This window comes from Macaca mulatta, chromosome 10 (assembly GCF_049350105.2).
Source record: "Macaca mulatta isolate MMU2019108-1 chromosome 10, T2T-MMU8v2.0, whole genome shotgun sequence".
Classification (NCBI taxonomy): domain Eukaryota; kingdom Metazoa; phylum Chordata; class Mammalia; order Primates; family Cercopithecidae; genus Macaca; species Macaca mulatta.
The window spans coordinates 85,054,387-85,075,561 of NC_133415.1; the positions used below are offsets into that span (position 1 = coordinate 85,054,387).

General features: G+C 47.2%; 1 protein-coding gene across 3 annotated transcripts in view; it reads left to right on the forward strand.

Annotated features, from left to right (window-relative positions):
* Positions 1–5,886, forward strand: part of POFUT1 (protein O-fucosyltransferase 1) — a 31,957-nt gene extending 26,071 nt beyond the window's left edge. For 2 of the 3 annotated variants that reach the window (XM_028828299.2, XM_077951417.1), the window contains exon 7: positions 2,331–5,886. In XM_028828299.2, the coding sequence (XP_028684132.2) occupies positions 2,331–2,519 (189 nt within the window). In that variant the 3' untranslated portion in view covers positions 2,520–5,886. Of the gene's footprint in view, positions 1–949; positions 1,208–2,330 lie in introns of all 3 variants that reach the window. The other variant, XR_013399774.1, reaches the window with a different exon arrangement.
* Positions 5,887–21,175: the final 15,289 nt, after the last annotated feature.

Sequence of the window (21,175 nt, forward strand, 5' to 3'; positions counted from 1 at the left end):
CTCCAGTGCAGAGAGGAAGTGCTAAGTCAGCACATTCTAATCTCCTCCCCACCCACTGAACAGAAAATCAGAGCTGGGGCTGGGCACAGTGGCTCGTGCCTGTAATCCCAGGCCAAGGCAGGAGAATTGCTTGAGGCCAGGAGTTCGAGACTAGCCCGGCCTAACATAACAAGACCCCATCTCTATTAAATAAATAATTACAGAAGAAAGATATAATTAAGAGAAAATCAGAGCTGAGAGACCTCAGGGGTCGTCTAACCCAAACCCTCTTTTATAGCTGAGGAAACCAATGTCCCAAGAAAGGATAGAGTTTACCCAAGCAGTCCCAGAGCTAATTATAATGGGCATGACACAGAGTGGGTAAGTTTCAGAATGTGAGCGGAATTGTTTGGGGGATTTTGGCCATGATTAAACTGGTATTATTTCTTTGCTACAATCCAGATAGCAGGATGATGATTCTTGTTACATCAGAAATCTCTGTGGAACAGCAAAGCACTTTCAGCCCCAACTCTGCCCACATTCCCCTCACCTACCTACAACCCCCAACTACCTCTGTACTAAGCTGAAGCATTTGGAGAGTCCCAGGGAGTTTTTTTGTGAGTTTTTGGAGTCTGTATCTGTTGCACCTTGAATCTCTTGCCATTTTCTATTTCCTGTCCCTGTGCCAGTCTTCTCGTCCCTCCCCACCCCTCAACTCCCTTCTCCATGGGTTCAGAGGCCACCCTTATCCTGAACTAAGCCTTGCTCCTCCATTAAGCTGGTCCAGTGCTGAGTAGGGGTACCAATAAATAAAATGTGGTCCCGCCCTCCAGGGCTCACATTCTAGACCCAGGAAAAGAGACTGCAGGGAGCTAATAACGTGTGTCACAAGGTAGGTTCAGGAGCTTGCTAGAGAGATGGGCAGGTCCATTCATTCACCTGTCCACTCACCAGATTTTTCCTGGGGCAGGCTCTGTGCTGCACCTGGCCAGCAGTGGAGAGCAAACCGACACAGCTCTAGCCCCAGTCAGGGGCAGGAGATGATGCTAATCAGAGAATCACTAAGGAGTGGAAACTATAAGCAGAGATGTGTGCTCCAAAGTAGAGCAGCAGGGTTCTGCAAGAGTGAAGAGCAGAGGACTCTGGCCTAGGCTGGAGGGCCAGGGAGCGCTTCCCCAAGGAGGTACCACTGAAGCCGAGATGCGAAGGAGAGCTAGGAGCTAACCAGGTAAAGGGAGGTGCACCCTGAACGGCACAACATGCGCAAAGGCCCTGAGGAGGGCAGGAGCCTGGGTAGGGGCTGGAGCTCAAGGAATGATGGGGGTGGGATAAGAAGAGGCCCAACGAGGGCCTTGTAGGCCACGTTCACAATATGTCACCCATATCTGAAGGGCAGTAGGACATCATTACTTGGAGGGTGGGAAGGACAGGTGCAAGGTTATCTCAAAAAGTTTCTTCTGGCTGCTCTGTGGTGAGCAGACCAGGAGAGGCAGTGAGGGGACCAGGAAGAGGCTGTTGCAGTCCATCAGGCAAGAGATTGTGATGATCGGGCCCAACGAGTGGCGGTCCCTCAAGAGAAGGGTTCACCTTTGGGGAATATCTCGGGGGTAGATTGGACAGACCTTGGGCTTGGATTTGGGGTAGATGGGAGACGGAGGCATCCAGCCCAGGACTGGAAGGTGTGGGGCTCTCTGTTCCCCTATGGTTTGGTGGGGAAGACCATCAGGCCAGGGCTTTAGGAAAAACAGAACTTGAGCTTAGCCATAAGTCTCGTCAGGCCAGGCACAGTGGCTCATGCCTATAATCCCAGCTATTTGGGAGGCTGAGGCAGGAGGGTCACTTGAATCTTGGAGTTCAATACCATTCTGAGCAACATAGCAAGACCCTCTCCTCTTTAAAAATTGTTTTAAATTAACCACATCCGTGGTGGTGCACACCTGTAGTGCCAGCTACTTGGGAGGCTGAGGTGGGAGGTTGCTTGAGCCTGGGAGGTTAAGACCTGCCTGGGCAGTATAGCAAAAACCTATCTTAAAAAATAAATAAAATAAAAAAGTCTGGTCGGTATTTTAACGGGTGAAGAAACAGCATTCCAGGCAGAGGGAACAGCACAAGTGAAGGCATGAAGGCGTGAATGGTCTGTTTGGAGCTGAGGCTCCTGGAGCGGGGAACGGTGGGGTGGGCCTAAGCAACAGCTGGGCAATGCTTCCCTCAGTCACTGAACCACATCTTCCTCCTCTCTGCCCCTCCTTTTGTGTCTATAACTGCAGCCCAGGGAAGAAGGTTGGGGGTATGGATGGCAGGCCTTGGCCTGCAGCCACTCCAGCTTATATGCTCTGCCCTTCCTCCTGCAGGTGAAGGTGGTGAGCCTGAAGCCTGAGGTGGCCCAGGTGGACCTGTACATCCTCGGCCAAGCCGACCACTTTATTGGCAACTGTGTCTCCTCCTTCACTGCCTTTGTGAAGCGGGAGCGGGACCTCCAGGGGAGGCCGTCTTCTTTCTTCGGCATGGACAGGCCCCCTCAGCTGCGGGACGAGTTCTGATTCTGGCCTGAGCACCAGGCCCTCTGATCCTGGAGGGACCAGAATCTGAGCTGTTCCTTCCAGCCAGGCCTGGCAGCCAGAGGTGCTCCGGGATTGCAAACTCCTCTTCTCACCTGGCAAAGATGGAGAAGAGTGCCAGGGACCCCTGGAGGAGGGAGACGTTCCATATCCCAGGGCATAGGACTTCCAAGTTCCTGGGAGCAGGAGCATCTCCCATTGCACGTACTTCCTGCTCTTCGGGGAATGTCTCACACCGGCAAAGCAGTCCAGCCTCCATCTTTCGGTCCATTCTGCTCTGAGCAGCCTGGGATGCTGAACTCTTCAGAGAGATTTTTTATAGAGAGATTTCTATAATTTTGATACAAGGTCATGACTACCCTAGAACTCTCTGTAGTTTTTGAAAATCAGTGGATTCTATTAACGTAGGTACCTAAAGTGACCTTAACTGAATGTGGATGAGGCTGGGGCTGGTGTGAGTCTTTTGGCAGCTTTTCAGGGTGTCCCCCAGTGTGGCCCTCAAGAGCCATCCCTACTGCCTGGCCAGATCCATTGTTGTCCCCCACTTCCTAGGCCATTTCTGGAGCTTGGGGGATGAACACTGTCCTGTGTTGTAAACACTATGCAAATGGAAGTTATTGGTCGTAGTGCTGTGCAGCGCTCTGTGGGCGACCAAGTGCCACTCACATAGCATGTTCCTGGCAAGGAGCACATACCATCAAGTCAGACTATCATGGTATTGTTCTCACAGTCTTTTGGTGATTGGTGGCCACTGCAAACTTAGCACCATCAAATCTCTTCTGATTTCTTGCCCCAGTGGGGCCTGGTTGGTACAATGTTGGCATTAGGTTGATATCCAAAGCCTGTTCTCCCAGCCTCCTCCTGCAGCTGGAGCCTTCAGGCCATATTCTCACAAGGGAACATTTGCCAAGGTTCTGACCACATAGAAGATGCCCAGCGCCCAGAAGCCATCGGAATTATCAGTGGAGAAGCACCTTTTGACCCTTCCCTTCCGATGTAATCTCTGCCAACACCATGAGGCTTAAGGTGCTCTAAGTCATGAGTGTTTTGGTCTCTCAGATGCTGCAGTTTTAATAATCCATGACTCCTGAGAGCCCATGGTTTAGAACCTTGTGGTTCTAAAATTCCATGTCTGACCCCTGTAGATCTTTTCCCCACCATGTCACCTCCATTGGCTTTTGATCCTGGAAAGGTGGCAGAGCCTCCACTGAGCCAGGCCAAGAGCTCCTTGCTGGGCCTTCTCCCTTGATTACCTGTGGGAGGAAACATTTTGTTGTCAGGGGCAGCCTGGGTCAGAGCTCAGAGGTCACAGGGTATCAAAGATCTCAAACACCAAAGTCAGCATTTGCTGCATAGAGCTGCCACCCAACTCTAAGCAGGAGAAACTACAGAAAGGGCCTTGCTATTTTTCCCTTTTGGGAAAACAATGAAGTATTTTAAGTCCTGGGTGGACTGAGAGATGGTTTGCCTGTCCAGACTTGCTCTCAAGCCTCATCCAGAGAAAAAGCTGCAGATGAGGGAGACTGTACACTCTCTGCCACCACTAGGTTGTAAGCCCGTGGCTGGCTGGCTGATTTCATTTTGGAATTCATTTGCCATCCACAGCCTTACACTAGGCAAACACTTTAGAGTCTGGGACTCCGGTGGGGCCATCCAATGTTTCTTTCCCCCAAGACAGGGCCTTGGTCTGTCTCCCAGGCTGGAGTGCAGTGGCATGATCATGGCTCACTACAGCCTTGACCTCCCAGGCTCCAGCGATCCTCCCGCCTCAGCCTCTCTGGTAGCTGAGACTGCACACCTGGCTCCAAATCACCTTGATTCACATCAGCAGTAATAATCACTTGTGTTCTGAAAGAAAGAGCACCAGAAGTTCTAGCAAAATTCAGTTGTGTTCTGTGAGCTAGCACTTTTTCCTCTGACCCAATTTTCTTACCTATAAAATGTTCAAAGTCCCAGATCAACTAAAGCATGTATATAAGAGCACGTTGTAAACTTGAAAGAGACAAAGGCACAAATGTGGCTGTTGATTAATTTGACTGCCTCTCATTGCTTGTCACCTCCATGCCAGGCACTGTGCTTGCTAAGTGCTTTATGGGCATTCTCTTATTTATTCCCCAGCCCTGGGAAATAGGAGCTGTCATTATCCTTCTCTTTCTACACAAGGAAAAATTAATGCCCTGAGAATTCTCATAATTTTCCCAAGGCTGCCCAGCTTGTGGTGTTAAGCCAGAATTTGACCTCCCAGAGCCAGTTCCATTAGCCGCCATGCTCTGCTTCCTCTAATTCACAGAATGCACTTTCCACACTGTGTGCCATGGAGGCCTCCTATGGAAAAATGATCAGCCACCTTACCTTCTGTTGGGTACCTGCTGTGAGTCTGCCTATGCCAAAAGGATTAAGGAGGGGAGGTTACCCAAGAAAAAAAAGCCCACATGTAGCTTACAGCCCCCATTGGATAGTTACTCAGTACAACAGTCATTCAGCAGGTGTTTGTTGATCACCTACTATGTGTCAGGCTCTATGCTAGGTACTGGGAATGTGGGAGAGAATCAAGCATAAAGTCTTTGGTCTCAAGGAAGTTGCATTCTAGAAAGTAGCAGATGTAATAAATGTACTGTGGGAGGTGTTGATAAGTGCTATAAATAAATATAGAGTTTGGGAGCAAAAAGAGGGAGTGGATCTATTTTAGATAAGGAGCTCAGGTAAGACCTCTCTGAAGAACTGCCATGAAGGAGGGAGGGAGCACATTCCCGGCAGAGAAAACAGCACATGCAAAGGCCCTGAGACTGGAGTGTGTGCCTGAAGAGCAGCCAGGAGGCCAGCATGGCTGGAGAGGCAGGCTTAGGCAGGGAACCGAGCAGCAGATCAGAGCAGGCGAGCTGACATTCTGCAGCCTGGACAGCCATGGCAGGCAGCTTTTAGTTGGAGAGATACGGGAAGCCTCCTAGGGTTCTAAGTAGAAGAGGGGCATGAGCTGGTTCACATTCTGAAGGACCTCTCTAGCTGACCAGTGCCGAGGAGGTTGGAGAGAGAAAAGGTGAAAGCAGAGAGACCAGTGCAGGGCTGTTACAGTGTTGCAGGTGAGAGACTGGGGTGCTGGGCACCCCTAGACTAGGACTCCAGTGCCCTCCTCTCCCAAGAGACAAAGGCCATTGCATTGAAGGAAGTGGGAAATGATTAGATTCTGAACATATATAATTGTTTTTCAGTCTTTTTCAAAGATACAAATATTTACATAGTTTTAATTATGCAATATATACAGATTAATGTCCTATTGTTTTACTTAATAGTGTATCATGTTTTCCCTGTTGGTATGTAGCCTGGATAAATGCTCTTGATTATACAAAAATCTACCAAGGAGTGTTCCATAGTTTATTGTTTTCCTATTATGAGAATTTAGGCCAAGTACGGTGGCTCATGCCTGTAATCCCAGCACTTTGGGAGGCCGAGATGGACAGATCACTTGAGGTCAGGAGTTCAAGACCAGCCTGGCCAACATGGTAAACTATCTCTACTAAAAATACTACTAATAATAATAATAATAGTAGCCAGGCGTGGTGGCATATGCCTGTATTCCCAGCTACTTGGGAGGCTGAGGCAGGAGAATGGCTTGAACTTGGGAAGTGGAGGTTGCAGTGAGCCAAGATGGTGCCACTGCACTCCAGCCTGGGCGACAGAGTGAGACTCCATCTCAAAAAAAACAAAGGAGACTTAATGTGTCCCTAGTTTTTCACTATGGTTATTTGAAAAAATATTTTTATTTGTAAGAGTTTTTCTTTATTTAAAATGTTCATTAGTAAAGTTGTTGGACAGAAAGCAAAAAAAAAAAAAAGTTGACTAAGATAAATTCCCAGAAGTGAATTTGTTGGATCAAACACCTAAAACATTTTGTTATGGAAGAATTCAAATATAAATTTAAAATTGTGAGTAATAAAATGAACTCACAGTTTCAACAGTGACCCACATTTTACCAGTCTAGTTTAATTTACTCTCCTACACCCAAGTCTGTCTGCTAGAGTCTTAAGGAAACCCTAAACGTGTTTTGAAAGAAGAGCCAACAGGATTTGCTGACATGCTGAATGTGGACTGGTAGGGAAAGAGGAGTCCAGGGTGCTCCAAGATTCAGGGCCCAGGCACCAGGGAGTTGTCCCTGACTTGCAGAACGACCTTGAAGCAAATCCCTTCACCTCCGCATTCCTCACCTCAGCATTACAGGTGCTAATGGTCTAGGCGTGCTTCTCAAAGGGTGGACTTCAGAGGTTCCTTCCAGGGCTGGTTGATAAGGCAGATTCCCAGGAGCCACTCTGAACCTGAGAATCAGAATGTCTTGGGGGTAATGCCCAGGAATCTGCCTTTTCACAAGCACCTGCAAGTGATTTGGATGCCCAGTGGCCCAAGACCTGAAATTGTGGTCGTCAGACCAGCAGCATCAGCATCGCCTGCAGGAACTTATTAGAAAGGCAGAATCCCAGGCCGCCGCCCAGAACCACTGAGTCAGGATCTCTGGGGACGCAGCCCAGGAAGCTCTTAAGCTCTCCTGGGGCTAAAACTTGAGCAACACTGATCTGAAGGAAGTAGGGATCTCACTGTGTGGTCAGCCAGCCAATGGTAATGGAAGACCTCTGCAGCCCCTCCCTGGTGAGCCTCACGGGTTCCACCAGGTGTGGTCAACAAGGTGGCTTTGGGAACTGCCTGCTGCCCGGTTTGTATTGACCTCCATCTCCTACTGTATATTGGTAGGGGCTTTACAACCAGATGATCAAATCTCTCTCATTGTTTTAGGGTCAGACCAAATTTATATATAAGAAAAGGAAGGGAAGCCTGGGCGCAGTGGCTCACTCCTGTCATCCCAGCATTTTGGGAGTCTGAGGCAGGCCAATCGCTTGAGCCCAGGAGTTCGAAACCAGCCTCAGTAACATAGGGAAACCCTGTCTTTACAAAAAATACAAAAATTAGCCAGGCATGTGGTGTGCACCTGTATAGTCCCAGCTACTCAGGAGGCTGAGGTGGGAGGACCACTTGAGCCCAGGAGGAGGTCGAGGCAAAGTGAGCCGTGATGGCACCACTGCACGCCAGCCTGGACATTGGAGTGGGACCCCGTCTCAGAGAGAGAAAAAAAAGGAAATTCAGTTTTTCAAAATTAAGGGAATTCCATTTTTCAAAATCTATATCTGATTGGATGGAGAAATGGAGACGCTGGTGTTCAATGGAACCAAAGCTGAAAACACTGTCCTGAAACATCATAGATCTCCACAAATCTGGAAGGGAGGGGAGAGAGAAGAAAAGAAGAAGAAAGAGGAGAAAGGACAGAGGGAGGAAGAAAGAGTTGAGTTCTCATTTCCATTTTCTGTTCAAAGAAGCTCAGCAAAAAATCTATTAATAGTAACAACAACAACAACAACAATAATAAGCTTTCACTGGCCTGAAAATAAAGATCCTTCCTCTCCTCAGTTCTCCTTCTGTCCTTAGTGGAGTTGACAGAAGAAAACCCATAGCCCGGAGGCAAATCCTACACTCTGGATTCTGTTGTCGAAATGAATTCACATTCTTGCTTGAAACCTGGTTTATTTCAGGGTTGAGACCTTTCCCTTGAAATAACATTATTTAAGGGCAAGCAGGTTTGGTTTGTTTTTACATCTAATCCTTTATTGATCATCAGCCCAGGATGCCAAGCATAACCAGGTAAACCCTTCTCTGAAAAATCCACCTTTCTAAAAAAAATTGGCAACACATTGATCCATTTGACATTCATCTCCTCCAGTGTGGGGGATGTCTTCCCCTCTCTGACACTGCACAAGCTGGTTTAGGGGGTCCTGGGCAGGCACTGGCAGAAGGCAAAAATTATCTTTTCAGTTTTTCTCAATCCTGCTAACAATGCCCAAAGAGAAAGTCTCAGTTCAGTGCTGTCGTGTCATTAACTCCTCTCTACTGCTTGCTAATAATCTGTCCTTGTAACAGAGTAGACCTCAGAGTCAGACAATCTTAGTTTGCTGGAATTTAGTAACACTATTACTAAGTAAATTATTTATTTATTTATTTTTTAAATTTATTTATTGAGACAGGGTCTCACTCTGTTGCCCAGGATGGAGTACAGTGGCTCGATCTTGGCTCACTGCAGCCTCAACCTCCCAGGCTCAAGACATTCTTTCACCTCAGCCTCCTAAGCAGCTGGGATCACAGGCATGCTCCACCACACCAGCTAATTTTTGTATTTTTAGTAGAGCTGGGGTTTTGCCGTGTTGCCCAGGCTGGTCTCGAACTCCTGGCCTCAAGGGATCCTCCTGCCTCAGCCTCCCAAAGTGTTGGGATTACAGTGAGCCTCTGCACCCAGCCATTTTATTCATTTTTTGATCTTTTGTACTTGTGTATTTCTGTTTTAAAATGTGATTTAAAGTTTCCTTTTAAGAAACTTAGGTTACAAAAAGTGAGTTGGTTCAGAGAAAAAGTATCAAGTAAATGGTGTGGCTTGAATTATGACGATAAAGTTTGGGAGATCCTTACTCAGCCAACCCCTGAAGATAGCTCAAAACAATATCCAAGGGGCTTTTGTGAGAGAAACTCTCCTCACTCTTCACACCTCCACACTATTGTCTAAGCTTTCCCTCTGCTTAAAACATATCGTAAATGTTTCAAGATTCTATGAAATTCTTTTCTGAGCTCCCGTAGAACCTTGAAATTGTAATAAGTAACATGGGCTGGGTGCAGTGGTCCACGCCTGTAATCCCAGCAGTTTGGGAGGCTGAGGCAGGTGGATCGCTTGAGCCCATGATTTCGAGACCACCCTGAGCAACAAAGTGAGATCCCCCCCATCTCTACCAAAAGTCAAAAGATTAGCCAGGCATGGCGGCAAGTACCTATGATTCTAGCTACTCAGGAGGCAGAGGTGGGAGGATCACTTGAGCCCAAGAGGTTGCAGTGAGTCATGTTTGTGCCACTGTACTCCAGCCTGGGACAGAGGAAGACCCTGTCTCAAATAATAAGTAACATGTATTAAATGACTAACATGTATCATTTACCATGTGCTACAGTGTTCTAAGCACTTTACATCAATTAACTCACCTCATTAGAGAATAGCCCTAAGAGGTTGCTTTTCTTATTATCTTCATGTTACAGATAAGAGCACTGAGAACCAGTGAGGTTGAAGCACCCAGCTTGAGGTTGTAGAGCCTGTGAGTGGGAGAGCTGGGACTTGGGCCCTGGAAGCATGGCACACGAGTCAGTGCCCCAAAGCCACGCATTGTGCTGCCTCTCATGTCATGTCACCCATCAGACCAAATTATTTGCCAACTTGTTTCCCCAGCTGGACCAGAAGTGTCCCGCAGGAATAGGGACCATGCCGGACGCATTTCCCAACATCAGCACCTAGCCCAGTGCTTGGTTTATAAAAGTGTCCTTTATGGCCGGGCACGGTGGCTCACGCCTATAATCCCAGCACTTTGGGAGGCCAAGCTGGGCAGATCACCTGAGATCAGGAGTTCAAGACCAGACTGACCAACATGGTGAAACCCCATCTCTACTAAAAATACAAAAATTAGCTGGGTGTGGTGGCGGGCATCTGTAATCCCAGCTACTTGGGAAGCTGAGGCAGGAGAATCACTTGATCAACCAGGAGGCAGAGGTTGCAGTGAGCTGAGATTGTGCCACTGCCCTCCAGCCTGGGTGACACAGTGACTCCATCTCAAAAAAAAAAAAAAAAAAAGGCGTCCTTTATACATGGGTTGAATGGGCCAGGTGCAGTGGCTCACACCTGTAATCCCAGCACTTTGGGTGGTCGAGGCAGGCGGATCACCTGAGGTCAAGAAATCAAGAACAGCCTGAGCAATGTGGCAAAATTCCATCAATACAAAATAAAAATAAAAAATTTAGCCAGGTGTGGTTCTGTGTGCCTGTGGTCCCAGCTACTTAGGAGGCTGAGGTGGGAGGATCACTTGAGCCCAGGAGGCAGATGCTGTAATGAATTGTGATGATGCTACTGCACTCCAGCCTGGGCAACAGAGCAAGACTACATAAAAAAAAAAAAAAAAATATATATATATATATATATATATGCGCACGCGCACACACACACACACACAGATATATATAAATAATATTGCCACAGTACCTGATGCATAGTAGATGGTTGATAATAAAAATGCGTTATTATTTAGGGAAATTGCATAACCTTTCTGAAATTCAGATTCTTCAGCTAGGAACCAGCAGTTGGCATGAAGCTGTCAGAGAGAGTCCAAAGTTCATGAAAATGCTTTGCCAGTCTTAGGAGGGCCTCAAATATGAAGGATTAAGCATTACTGGGGCTCTGGCAACCCTGCTAGGCATTGCCTGCTGTAAGTTTCCTTTACATCTCCCTCTGGCTTTTAAATGTTGTGTTTGCTCACAGTGAGACCATCTTCTCCCAGCTGTTGCCAGTAAGCAAACAGGAACTCTGAGCACTTTGCCTGCTGGGGAGATGAGCTGGCAGGAGAAACCCCCTCCCACCTCCAAGGGATTAGGCTTCTGAGGAGTAGGGCTTGGAGGGAGTTAAGGACCCAGGCCAACAATGTAGGGGCAGAGGATGGGAAGAGGCAAAGAACTGCTTCTTTGCAACAGGCCCTGGCCTTCTGTAAACTCTTGCCTCCTCTGCAACTGTAAAATGAGGGCTTTGGAACTGGGTCACCCTTTGGAAAGGGCATTAGGTTTGTAGTGTAAGCGTGTGGGTGCAAGGCCTAGCTTTAAAATTAATCCAGTGTGTAATTATGAGACTCAGTGTTCTGAATCTGTAAAATGAGAATACAAATTAAGACATTGAACCATTATGAATTAAGTCTTCCTCCCATGGTACTGGCATTCTAGTGGGGAAGAAACAGATAAGAAATAAATAACGAAAAATTAGCTGGAGCCAGGTGCAGTGGCTCATGCCTATAATCCCAGCACTTTGGGAGGCCAATGTGGAAGGATGGTTTGAGCCTAAGAGTTGAGACCAGCCTGGCAATGTGACAAAACCCTGTCTCTACCAAAAGAAAAAAAAAAAAAGAACAAACGAAAATTAGCCAGGCATAATGGCACGTGCCTGTAGTCCTGTAAAACCAAAGGTGAGGCCAAGTGCAGTGAATCATGCCTGTAATCCCAGCACGTTAGGAGGCTGAGGTGAGAGGATCACTTGAGCCCAGGAGGTGGAGGTTGTAGTAAGCCATGATAGCACCATTGTACTCCAGCCTGGGCGACAGAGCAAGACCCTGTCTCAAAAAACAAAACAAAACAAAAACTCACCCACACTCTCATCATCCAATAATTAACGAATTTTGTTTTGGTTTTTTGTTTTGTTTTGTTTTGTTTTTTAAGACAGTCTCACTCCATCACCCAGGCTGGAGTGCAGTGGCACGATCTCAGCTCACTGCAACCTCCGCCTCTCAGGTTCAAGTGATTCTCATGCCTCAGCCTCCCAAGTAGCTGGAATTACAGTCATGTGCCACCACGCCTGGCTAATTTTTATATTTTTAATAGAGATGGGTTTTACTGTGTTGGCCAGGCTGGTCTCCAACTCCTGGCCTCAGGTGATCTGCCTGCCTTGGGCTCCCAAAGTGCAGGGATTACAGGCATGAGCCATTGTGCCCAGCCCAATTAACCACTTTTATTTTTTAAACAATTAGCTGGGGCCGGGCACGGTGGCTCATGCCTGTAATCCCAGCGCTTTGGGAGGCCGAGGCCGGTGGATCACTTGAGGTCAGGAGCTTGAGACCAGCCTGGCCAATGTGGTGAAACCCCAACTCTACTAAAACTACAAAAATTAGCCGGATGTGATGGTGTGTGCCTGTAATCCCAGCTGCTCGCGAGGCTGAGGCAGGAGAATCGCCTGAATCTGGGAGGTAGAGGTTGCAGTGAGCTGAGATCGTGCCACCACACTCCAGCCTAGGCAACAGAGCAAGACTCCATCGCAAAATAAGTAAATAAATAAAAAAATTACCTGGGCACAGTGACTCACGCCTATAATCCCAGCACTTTGGGAGGCTGAGGCTGGCAGATCACAAGGTCAAGAGATTGAGACCATCCTGGCCAACATGGTGAAACCCCGTCTCTACTAAAAATACAAAAAAGTTAGCTGGGTGTGGTGGCGTGCGCCTGTACTCCCAGCTACTCGGGAGGCTAGGAGCATTGCTTAAACCCGGGAGGCGGAGGTTGCAGTGAGCCAAGACTGTGCCACTGCACTCCAGCCTGGCAACAGAGTGAGACTGTGTCCAAAAAAAAAAAATTAGCCGGGCATAGTGGTGTTCACCTGTGGTCCCAGGTTCATGGGAGGCTGAGCTGGGACAATTGCTTGAGCCTAGGAGGTGAAGGCTGCAGTGAGCCATGATTGCACCACTGCATTCCAGCCTGGTGACAGAGTGAGACCACATCTCAAAAAAAAAAAAAAAAAAATTAATGTATGAGGCGGTAACGAAGACTATGAATGAGAATGAAGAATGAAATAGAGTAAAGAGAAAGAGAGTAACTGGAATGGTCAGGGGAGGCCTCTGTGTCCAGGTCACATTTGAGCAGAGGCCTGAAGGAGTTGAGTGAGTGAGCCATGTGGGTATCTGGGGAAGACCATTTTAGGTAGAAGGAACAGCAAGTGCAGAAGTCCTGAAAGGGAGATGGTTTTGGCGTCAGGGAGGTGGGCAGGAGGTGAGGTATGACAGTGAGAGAGGCCAGATCATAGTGGACCTCACCTTTGGTTTTTCATGGGTTCTGCTTTGTTTGTTTGTTTTTGAGATTTTTATTTATTTACTTATTTTGCGATAGAGTTGTGCTCTGTTGCCTAGGCTGGAGTGTGATGGCACGATCTCAGCTCACTGCAACGTCCACCTCCCAGATTCAGGCAATTCTCCTGAATCTTCCACTCTGCCATCAAGGCTGGATTGTAGGGGTACAATCATGGCTCACTGCAGCCTCAACCTCCGAGACTCACATGATCCTCCCACCTTAGTCTCCCAAGTAGCTGGGACTACAGGCATGCACCACCATGCCTAGCTAATTTTTAAATTTTTGTAGAGATGAGGTCTTACTATGTTGCCCAGGCTGGTCTTGAACTTAAGAGTTCAAGTGATCCTCCTGCCTCAGCCTCTCAAAATGCTGGAATTATAAGCATGACTCACTATACCCAGCCTCGGCTTTGGTTTTTGTTTGTTTGTTTGTTTGTTTTTTGGGATGGAGTTTCACTTTTGTTGCCTAGGCTGGAGTGCAATGGTGCGATCTTGGTTCACCGCAATCTCCACCTCCTGGGTTCAAGCAATTTTCCTGCCTCAGACTCCTGAGTAGCTGGGATTACAGACATGTGCCACCACACCTGGCTAATTTTGTATTTTTATTAGAGACGGGGTTTCACCATGTTGGTCAGTCTGGCCTCGAACTTCCGACCTCAGGTGATCCACCTGCCTCGGCCTCCCAAAGTGCTGGGATGACAGGCGTGAGCCATCGCCTTTGGTTTTATGTGAGTGACCTGAGAAACCATTGGAAGGTTTTGAACAGAGAGGAGTGACACATCTGACTTAGGTTTTATATTAGTTATCCATTGCTGTATAACAACCCCCAAATGTAGTGTCTTAAAACAAAAATCATTTATTATCTTTCAGGTTCTGTGGGTCAGAAATTTGGAAGTAGCTTGGCTGAGCAGTTCTGGCTCAGGATGTCTCATGAGATTGTAGTCAAATATTGGCCAGGGCTACAGTCATCTGAAGGCTTGACTGTGTCTAGAGGCTTCGTTTCCAAGGTGCCTCACTCCCAGGACTGGCAAGTTGGGGCTGACCATTGGCAGGAGGCCTCAGTTCCTCTCCATGGGGTTGCTGGAAGGTCCTTGCAACATCGCGGCTATCTACCCCCAGAGAGTGATTCAAGACACCAAGACAGAAGCTGCAATGTCTTTTTTTTTTTTTTTTGAGACAGTCTCGCTGTGTCACCCAGGCTGGAATGCAGTGGCATGATCACAGTTCACTGCAGCCTTGACCTCCTGGGCTCAAGCAGTCCTCCTGCCTCAGCCTCCAGAGTAGCTGGGACTATAGGCATGTACCACCGTGCCTGGCTTTTTTTTTTTTTTTCAGACAGTGTCTTGCTCTATTGCTAGGCTGGAGTACAGTGGCACGATCTTGGCTCACCGCAACCTCTGCCTCCCAGGTTGAAGCGATTCTCTTGCCTCAGCCTCCCAAGTAGCTGGGACTACAGGCACATGCCACCATGCCCAGGTAATTTTTTGTATTTTCGGTAGACACAGGGTTTCACCATATTGGCCAGGATGGTCTTGATCTCTTGACCTTGTGATCCGCCCGCCTCGGCCTCCCAAAGTGCTGAGATTACAGGTGTGAGCCACCACGCCCGGCCCTGGCTAATTAAAAAAAGGAAAAAAGTTTGGTTAGAGGCTGGGTGCAGTGGCTCAAACTTGTAATCCTAGCACTTTGGGAGGCCGAGGTGGGCGGATTACCTGGGGTCGGGAGTTCAAGACTGTCCTGGCTAACATGGTGAAACCCTGTTTCTACTAAAAACACAAAAAATTAGCCGGGTGTGGTGGCAAAAGCACCCATAATCCCAGCTACTCTGGAGGCTGAGGTAGGAGAATCACTTGAACCTGGGAGGCAGAGGCTGTGGTGAGCCAAGATCAGATCACTGCACTCCAGCCTGGGCTACAGAGACTTTGTCTCAAAAAAAAAGAAAAAAGAAAAAAACCATTTTTTGGTAGAGATGGGATCTCACTGTGTGGTCTAGACTAGTATCAAACTCCTGGCCTCAAATTATACTCCAGCCTCAGTCTCCCAACTGGGATTATAGGCATGAACCACCATGCCTTGCCATTTTTCTTGTAGCCTGTGTGCAGGCTAGCCCTATTCAATATGAGAAGGGCGTAAGTACAAGGAGGAGGTGAGATCATTGTGGACCATCTTAGAGGCAGGCTACCGAAAGTTTTTTATTTGTTTCTTTTAATTAAAATAGAATAAAGTTTACCCTTTTCTTTCTTTTTTGACGTAAAGATGTATAGGTCTATGAATGTTAACATATGAGTATATTTGCGTAACCACTACCACAAACAGGATATAGAAGAGTTCCATCACCCCTCAAAAAACCCTTGTGTTCCCCTTTGTAGTGACACACTCCTCCCACCTTAACCTGCGGTAACTACAGATCCATCATGATAGCTTTGTCTTTTTTTTTTTTTTTTTTTTTTTTTTGAGACGGAGTTTTGCTTTTGTTGCGCAGGCTGGAATGCAGTGGTGTGGTTTCAGTTCACTACTGCAACTTCTGCCTCCTGGGTTTAAGTGAATCTCCTGCCTCCGCCTCCCAAGTAGCTGGGGTTACAGGCACCTGCCACCACGCCCAGCTAATTTTGTATTTTTAGTAGAGATGGGGTTTCTCCATATTGGTCAGGCTTGTCTCGAACTCCTGACCTCAGGTGGTCCCCCCTCCTCAGCCTCCCAAAGTGCTAGGATTACAGGAGTGAGCCACTGCACCCAGCTGATAGTTTTGTCTTTTAGAGAATGTCATAGCAATGAAATCATTATTATGTAACTTTTTGAAACTGGCTTCTTTCACTCAGAATAATGCCTTTGAGATTCATCTAAGTTGTTGCAGGAATCAGTAATTCATTTCTTTTTATTGCTGAATTATGTTCCAGTGTATGGATAGGTCACAGTTTATCAATATACCCATTGAAGGGGTTGTTTCCAATCTGGGGAAATTGTGAGTAGAGCTGTGTCTCAGTCCATTTGGGCTGCTATACCAAAGCATCATGGGCTAAGCGGCTTATAAACAACAGAAATTTATTGTTTACACTTTTATTTTATTTTATTTTATTTTATTTCATTTAATTTCATTTCATTTTGAGACAGAATCTCGCTCTGTCGCCCAGGCTGGAGTACAGTGGCACAATCTCAGCTCACTGCAAGCTCCCCCTCCTGGGTTCACGCCATTCTCCTGCCTCAGCCTCCCAAGTAGTTCGGACTACAGGCGCCCGCCACCTCGCCCAGCTAATTTGTTTTGTGTTTTTAGTAGAGACGGGGTTTCACCGTGTTAGCCAGGATGGTCTTGATCTCCTGACCTCATGATCCGCCCGCCTTGGCCTTCCAAAGTGCTGGGATTACAGGCATGAGCCACCGCGCAAGGCCTGTTTACAGCTCTTGAGAAGATCAGGGCGCCAGCAGATTCAGTATCTCGTGAAACCTTGCTTTCTGATTGGTGCCTTCTCATCATGTCCTCCTCTGGTGAAAGGGACAAGGCACCCCTCTGGGGTCTTTTGTCAGGGCACTAATCCCGTTTATGAAGGCCCTGCCCTCATGCTCTAATTCCCTTCCAAAGGTCCCACATCCTAATCCCAACACCATCACCGGGGGGTTAGGATTTCAACAAATGAATTTTTATTATTATTATTATTTCTTGTCACCCAGGCTGGAGTACAGCGGCGCTATCTCGGCTCACTGCAGCCTCCGCCTTCCAGGGTCAAGCCGTTATCCTGCCTCAGCTTCCCAAGTAGCTGGGATTACAGGCACGCCACCCCCACACCCGGCTAATTTTTGTATTTTTAGGAGAGATGGGGTTTCACCATGTTGGCCGGGCTGGTCTGGAACTCCTGACCCCAGGTGATCCACCTGCCTCAGCCTCCCAAAGTGCTGGGATTACAGGTGTGAGCCACCTTGCCCAGCCAATAAATGAATTTTTGGTTTTTTTTTTTTTTGTATTTCATGGTTTGTTTTTGTTTTTGAGACAGGATCTTATTCTGTCTCCAAGCTGGAGTGCAGTGGCATGATCTCGGGACTCACTGCAACCTCCACATCCTGGGTTCAAGCAATTTTCCCACCTCAGCCTCCCAAGTAGCTGGGATTATAGGCATGCATCACCACACCTGGCTAATTTTTATATTTTTAGTAGAGACGGGGTTTTGCCATGTTGACCAGGCTGGTCTCAAACTCCTGGCCTCAAGCGATCCACCCGCCTTGACCTCCCACTTTGCTGAAATTACAGGTGTGAGCCACTGAACCTGGCCTCAACGAATGAATTCTGGGGAGACACAAACATTCAGATCTCAGCTGCTCTAAACATTCATATACCATGCTGTCAGCTAGCCTTCTGATTATACAGGTGTTACACCTTTCAATCTTGTCCTACATGTCCCTTAGGCCCTGTTTATTTGTTTATTTCTTTCCATCTATTTATTTATTTTATTTTTGAGACAGAGTCTCACTCTATCGCCCAGGCTGGAGTGCAGTGGCATGATCTTGGCTCACTGAAACTTCTGCCTCCCGGGTTCAAGCAATTCTCATGCCTCATCCTCCTAAGAACCTGGGACTACAGGCATGTGCCACCACGCCCAGCTAATTTTTGTGTATTTTAGTAGAGACAGGGTTTCACTATGTTGACCAGGCTGGTCTGAAACTCCCGATCTCAATTGATCTGCCCTCCTTAGCCTCCCAAAGTGCTGAGATTACAGGCATAAGCCACAGTGCCTAACCAATCTTTTTCTTTCTGTTGTTCAGATTAAGTAAATTCTATGGATCCATCTTCAAGTTCACAGACTTTTTCTTGTGACATCTCCATTCTGCTGTTTAGCCCATTCATTGAGTTTTTTGTTTCACTTATTCTTCAGATGTAAAATTTCCATTATATATATACATATATATGATATAATACGTCTTTATGAGAAAGCTAAAGGGAGCAAAGAGTCTTCACCCTTACTTCTTGGAGTATTTTTTTAAATTGTGGTAAAATATGCATAACATAGCATTAACCATTTTAGCCATTTTTAAGTGTACGGTTCAATCTGTTCAGTGGCATTAATACATCCACATTGTTGTGCAACCATCACCACTATCTACCTATAGAACGTTTTTATCCTCCCAAACTGAAACTCTGGACCCATTAAACAATAATTCCCCATTTCCTCCTTGGAGTTTTTTTGTTTGTTCATTTGTTTGTTTTTTAGACACAGGGTCCCTCTCTTTCCCTAGATTGGAGTGCAGTGATCATAACTCACTGCAGACTCCAACTCCTGGGCTCAAGGGATCCTCCCACTTCTCCATGTAGCTAGGACTACAGGCATGCACCGCCATGCCTGCCTAATCTTTAATATTTTTTGTAGAGGCAGGGTCTTGCTATGTTGCCCAGGCTGGTCTTGAACTCGTGGCCCCAAGCAAGTCTTGAACTCGTGGCCCCAAGCAATTCTTCCACCTCAACCTCCAGAAGTGCTGGTGGTGATTCAGTCAGTGTTCTTCTGCCCCAGTTTGCCTGCTACTCTTGACTCTTCAGAGCCCTCAGCTGGCTGTTCCCTGGGCTCTGCACAGGGTTTACAACTGTCTTCAGCAGCAGAGACACAAAGGCTTTGAATCAATCCCTCTGGCCATCCAGCAGACAGTGGACTGAACGGGGCAAGGCTGGAAGTAAGGAGACCTGCAGGGAGGTCAGAGGAGGCTTCACAGAGGTGACCTCTGGATTGAATCTTAAAAGATAAGTGGCTGTTTTCAGACAGGCTAATTGTGGGTAGACCATTCAGGACAGAGAGATGGATGTGAGTGATGTCTTTTTTTTTTTTTTTCCTTTGAGACGGAGTCTCACTCTGTCTACCAGGCTGGAGTGCAGTGGTGCGATCTTGGCTCACTGCAACCTCTGCCTCCCGGGTTCAAGCGATTCTCATGCCTCAGCCTCCTGTGTAGCTGGAATTACAGCTGTGTGACACCATGCCCATCTAATTTTTTATTTTTAGTAGAGATGGGGTTTTCCCATGTTGGCCAGGCTGGTCTTAAACTCCTGGTCTCAAGTGGTCCGCCCACCTCGGCCTTCCAAAGGGCTGGGATTACAGGTATGAGCCACCGCGCCCAGCCCTTGAGGGCGCGCCCAGCCTTGATGTCTTGAGGGGCAAAAGACTGCAAAGTCTGGAAAGTAACACTTTGGGTTGTCTGAAGTGAAGAGGGAAAGGCTGGGCAGGAGGAAGGGTGAGCGCCATGAGAAAGGGGCCAGCGGAATGGGCTGGCACTAGATGTTGAGAGGTGAGTGGTTGATTTCTGATTTCTACGGGTTGAAGAAAAAGACCCAATAACATTTTCCACTAGTGTACAAGGAGGGGGAAGCCCCCACCCCCAGACCTGAGACAGGATGTGGGGATGCTTGTAGGTGTCTAAGGCCTTGGCAGGGAAGGTGGCATCTAATCTGGAAAGGCCAGTGGCGCAGTTCCTGTGGAGAAAGAAGGGTGTGTGATTTTGCAGCTGCTGAACGGGAATGTCATTCTGCTGCAGCCTTTCTTGGGTTGGATGATCAGGAAGAGGGGTCAAGGGGATGTCTGCTTCTGAACCCAAGAGAATAAACTGAACAATTCCCTAGGGCTTACTGTAAATGAGGGAGCAGAGGTAGGGGTAGCAGAGGTAGGAGAGGATGCGAGATCAGGTGTTTAAAGGTAGGAGTGACAAAGAGTGTTTGTTATATCCCTTCTTTGGTTTTTGTTTTCTGGGTTTGTTTTTTGTTTTTTGTTTTTCTGATTTTCAGACAGGATCTCATCCTGTCACCCAGGCTGGAGTGCAGTGGCGTGGCGTGATCTTGGCTCACTGCAGCCCTGACTCCCAGGGCTCAAGTGATCCTCCTACCTCAGACTGCTGAGTAACTGGGACTACAGGGACACACCACCATGCCCAGCTAATTTTTGTATTTGTTGTTGAGTCAGGGTTTTGCAGTGTTGCCCAGACTGGTCTCAAACTCCTGGATTCAAGCAATCTTCCTGCCTCAGCCTGCCAACATGTTGGGATTACAGGTGTGAGCTATTGCACCCAGCTTATCTCTTTTTATGCTTTTTAAATGTAGTACTTTAGTCATACAGGTAAGAGTTAGAAAAAAAAAAAAGGAAAAAAATTAGTATTAGTTATCTATTGCTGCAACTAAGTTACCCTTAAACTCAGCAGCAAAAGACAACGTTTATTATCTCACACATTTTTTGAGGACAAGGAATCTGGAATCAGCTTTGCTGGGTGATTCTGGCTCAGGGTCTTTCATGATGTTACAGTCAAAATGTCAACCGGGCTGCCATCATCTGAAGGCTTGACTGGGGCTGGAGGGTGCGCTTCCAAGATGCCTCACCCATGTGGCTATTGGCTGGAGGTCTCAGTTCCTCACTGGCTGTTGACCAGAGGCCTCAGTTATTCTCCTTGTGGGCCTCTTCATAGAGATGCTATCAATTTGGCAGCTGGCTTCACTCACAGCAAGGGATCCAAGAGAAAGATCCAAGACAGAAGCTACTGTGTCTTTTATAACCTAATCTCAGAAGTGTCATATAATATCATTTCAGCCATATTCTATTGGTCACACAGACCAGTGCTGGTTCAGTGTGGGAAGAGACTACACAAGGATTTGAATACAAGTAGGTGGGGGTCATTGAAGGCCGTCTTCAAAGCTGGCGACCACAGCATGTGAAAGTATTACCAATTCAGATTCTTTTGTGAATGTAAAGAGATCACTGAGACATATTATTAATAGAGGAGAAGGCAAGTTGCCTTTTTATATAATCTCACTTAAAAAAGAAGCATGAAACCTACGTATTTCTATTATATACACATACAAATGTATAGAAAAAGATTGAGAAAGATACTCTTAAAACTGGTAATGGCCAGGCACAGTGGCTCGTGCCTATAATCCCAGCACTTTGGGAGGCAGGTGGATCACCT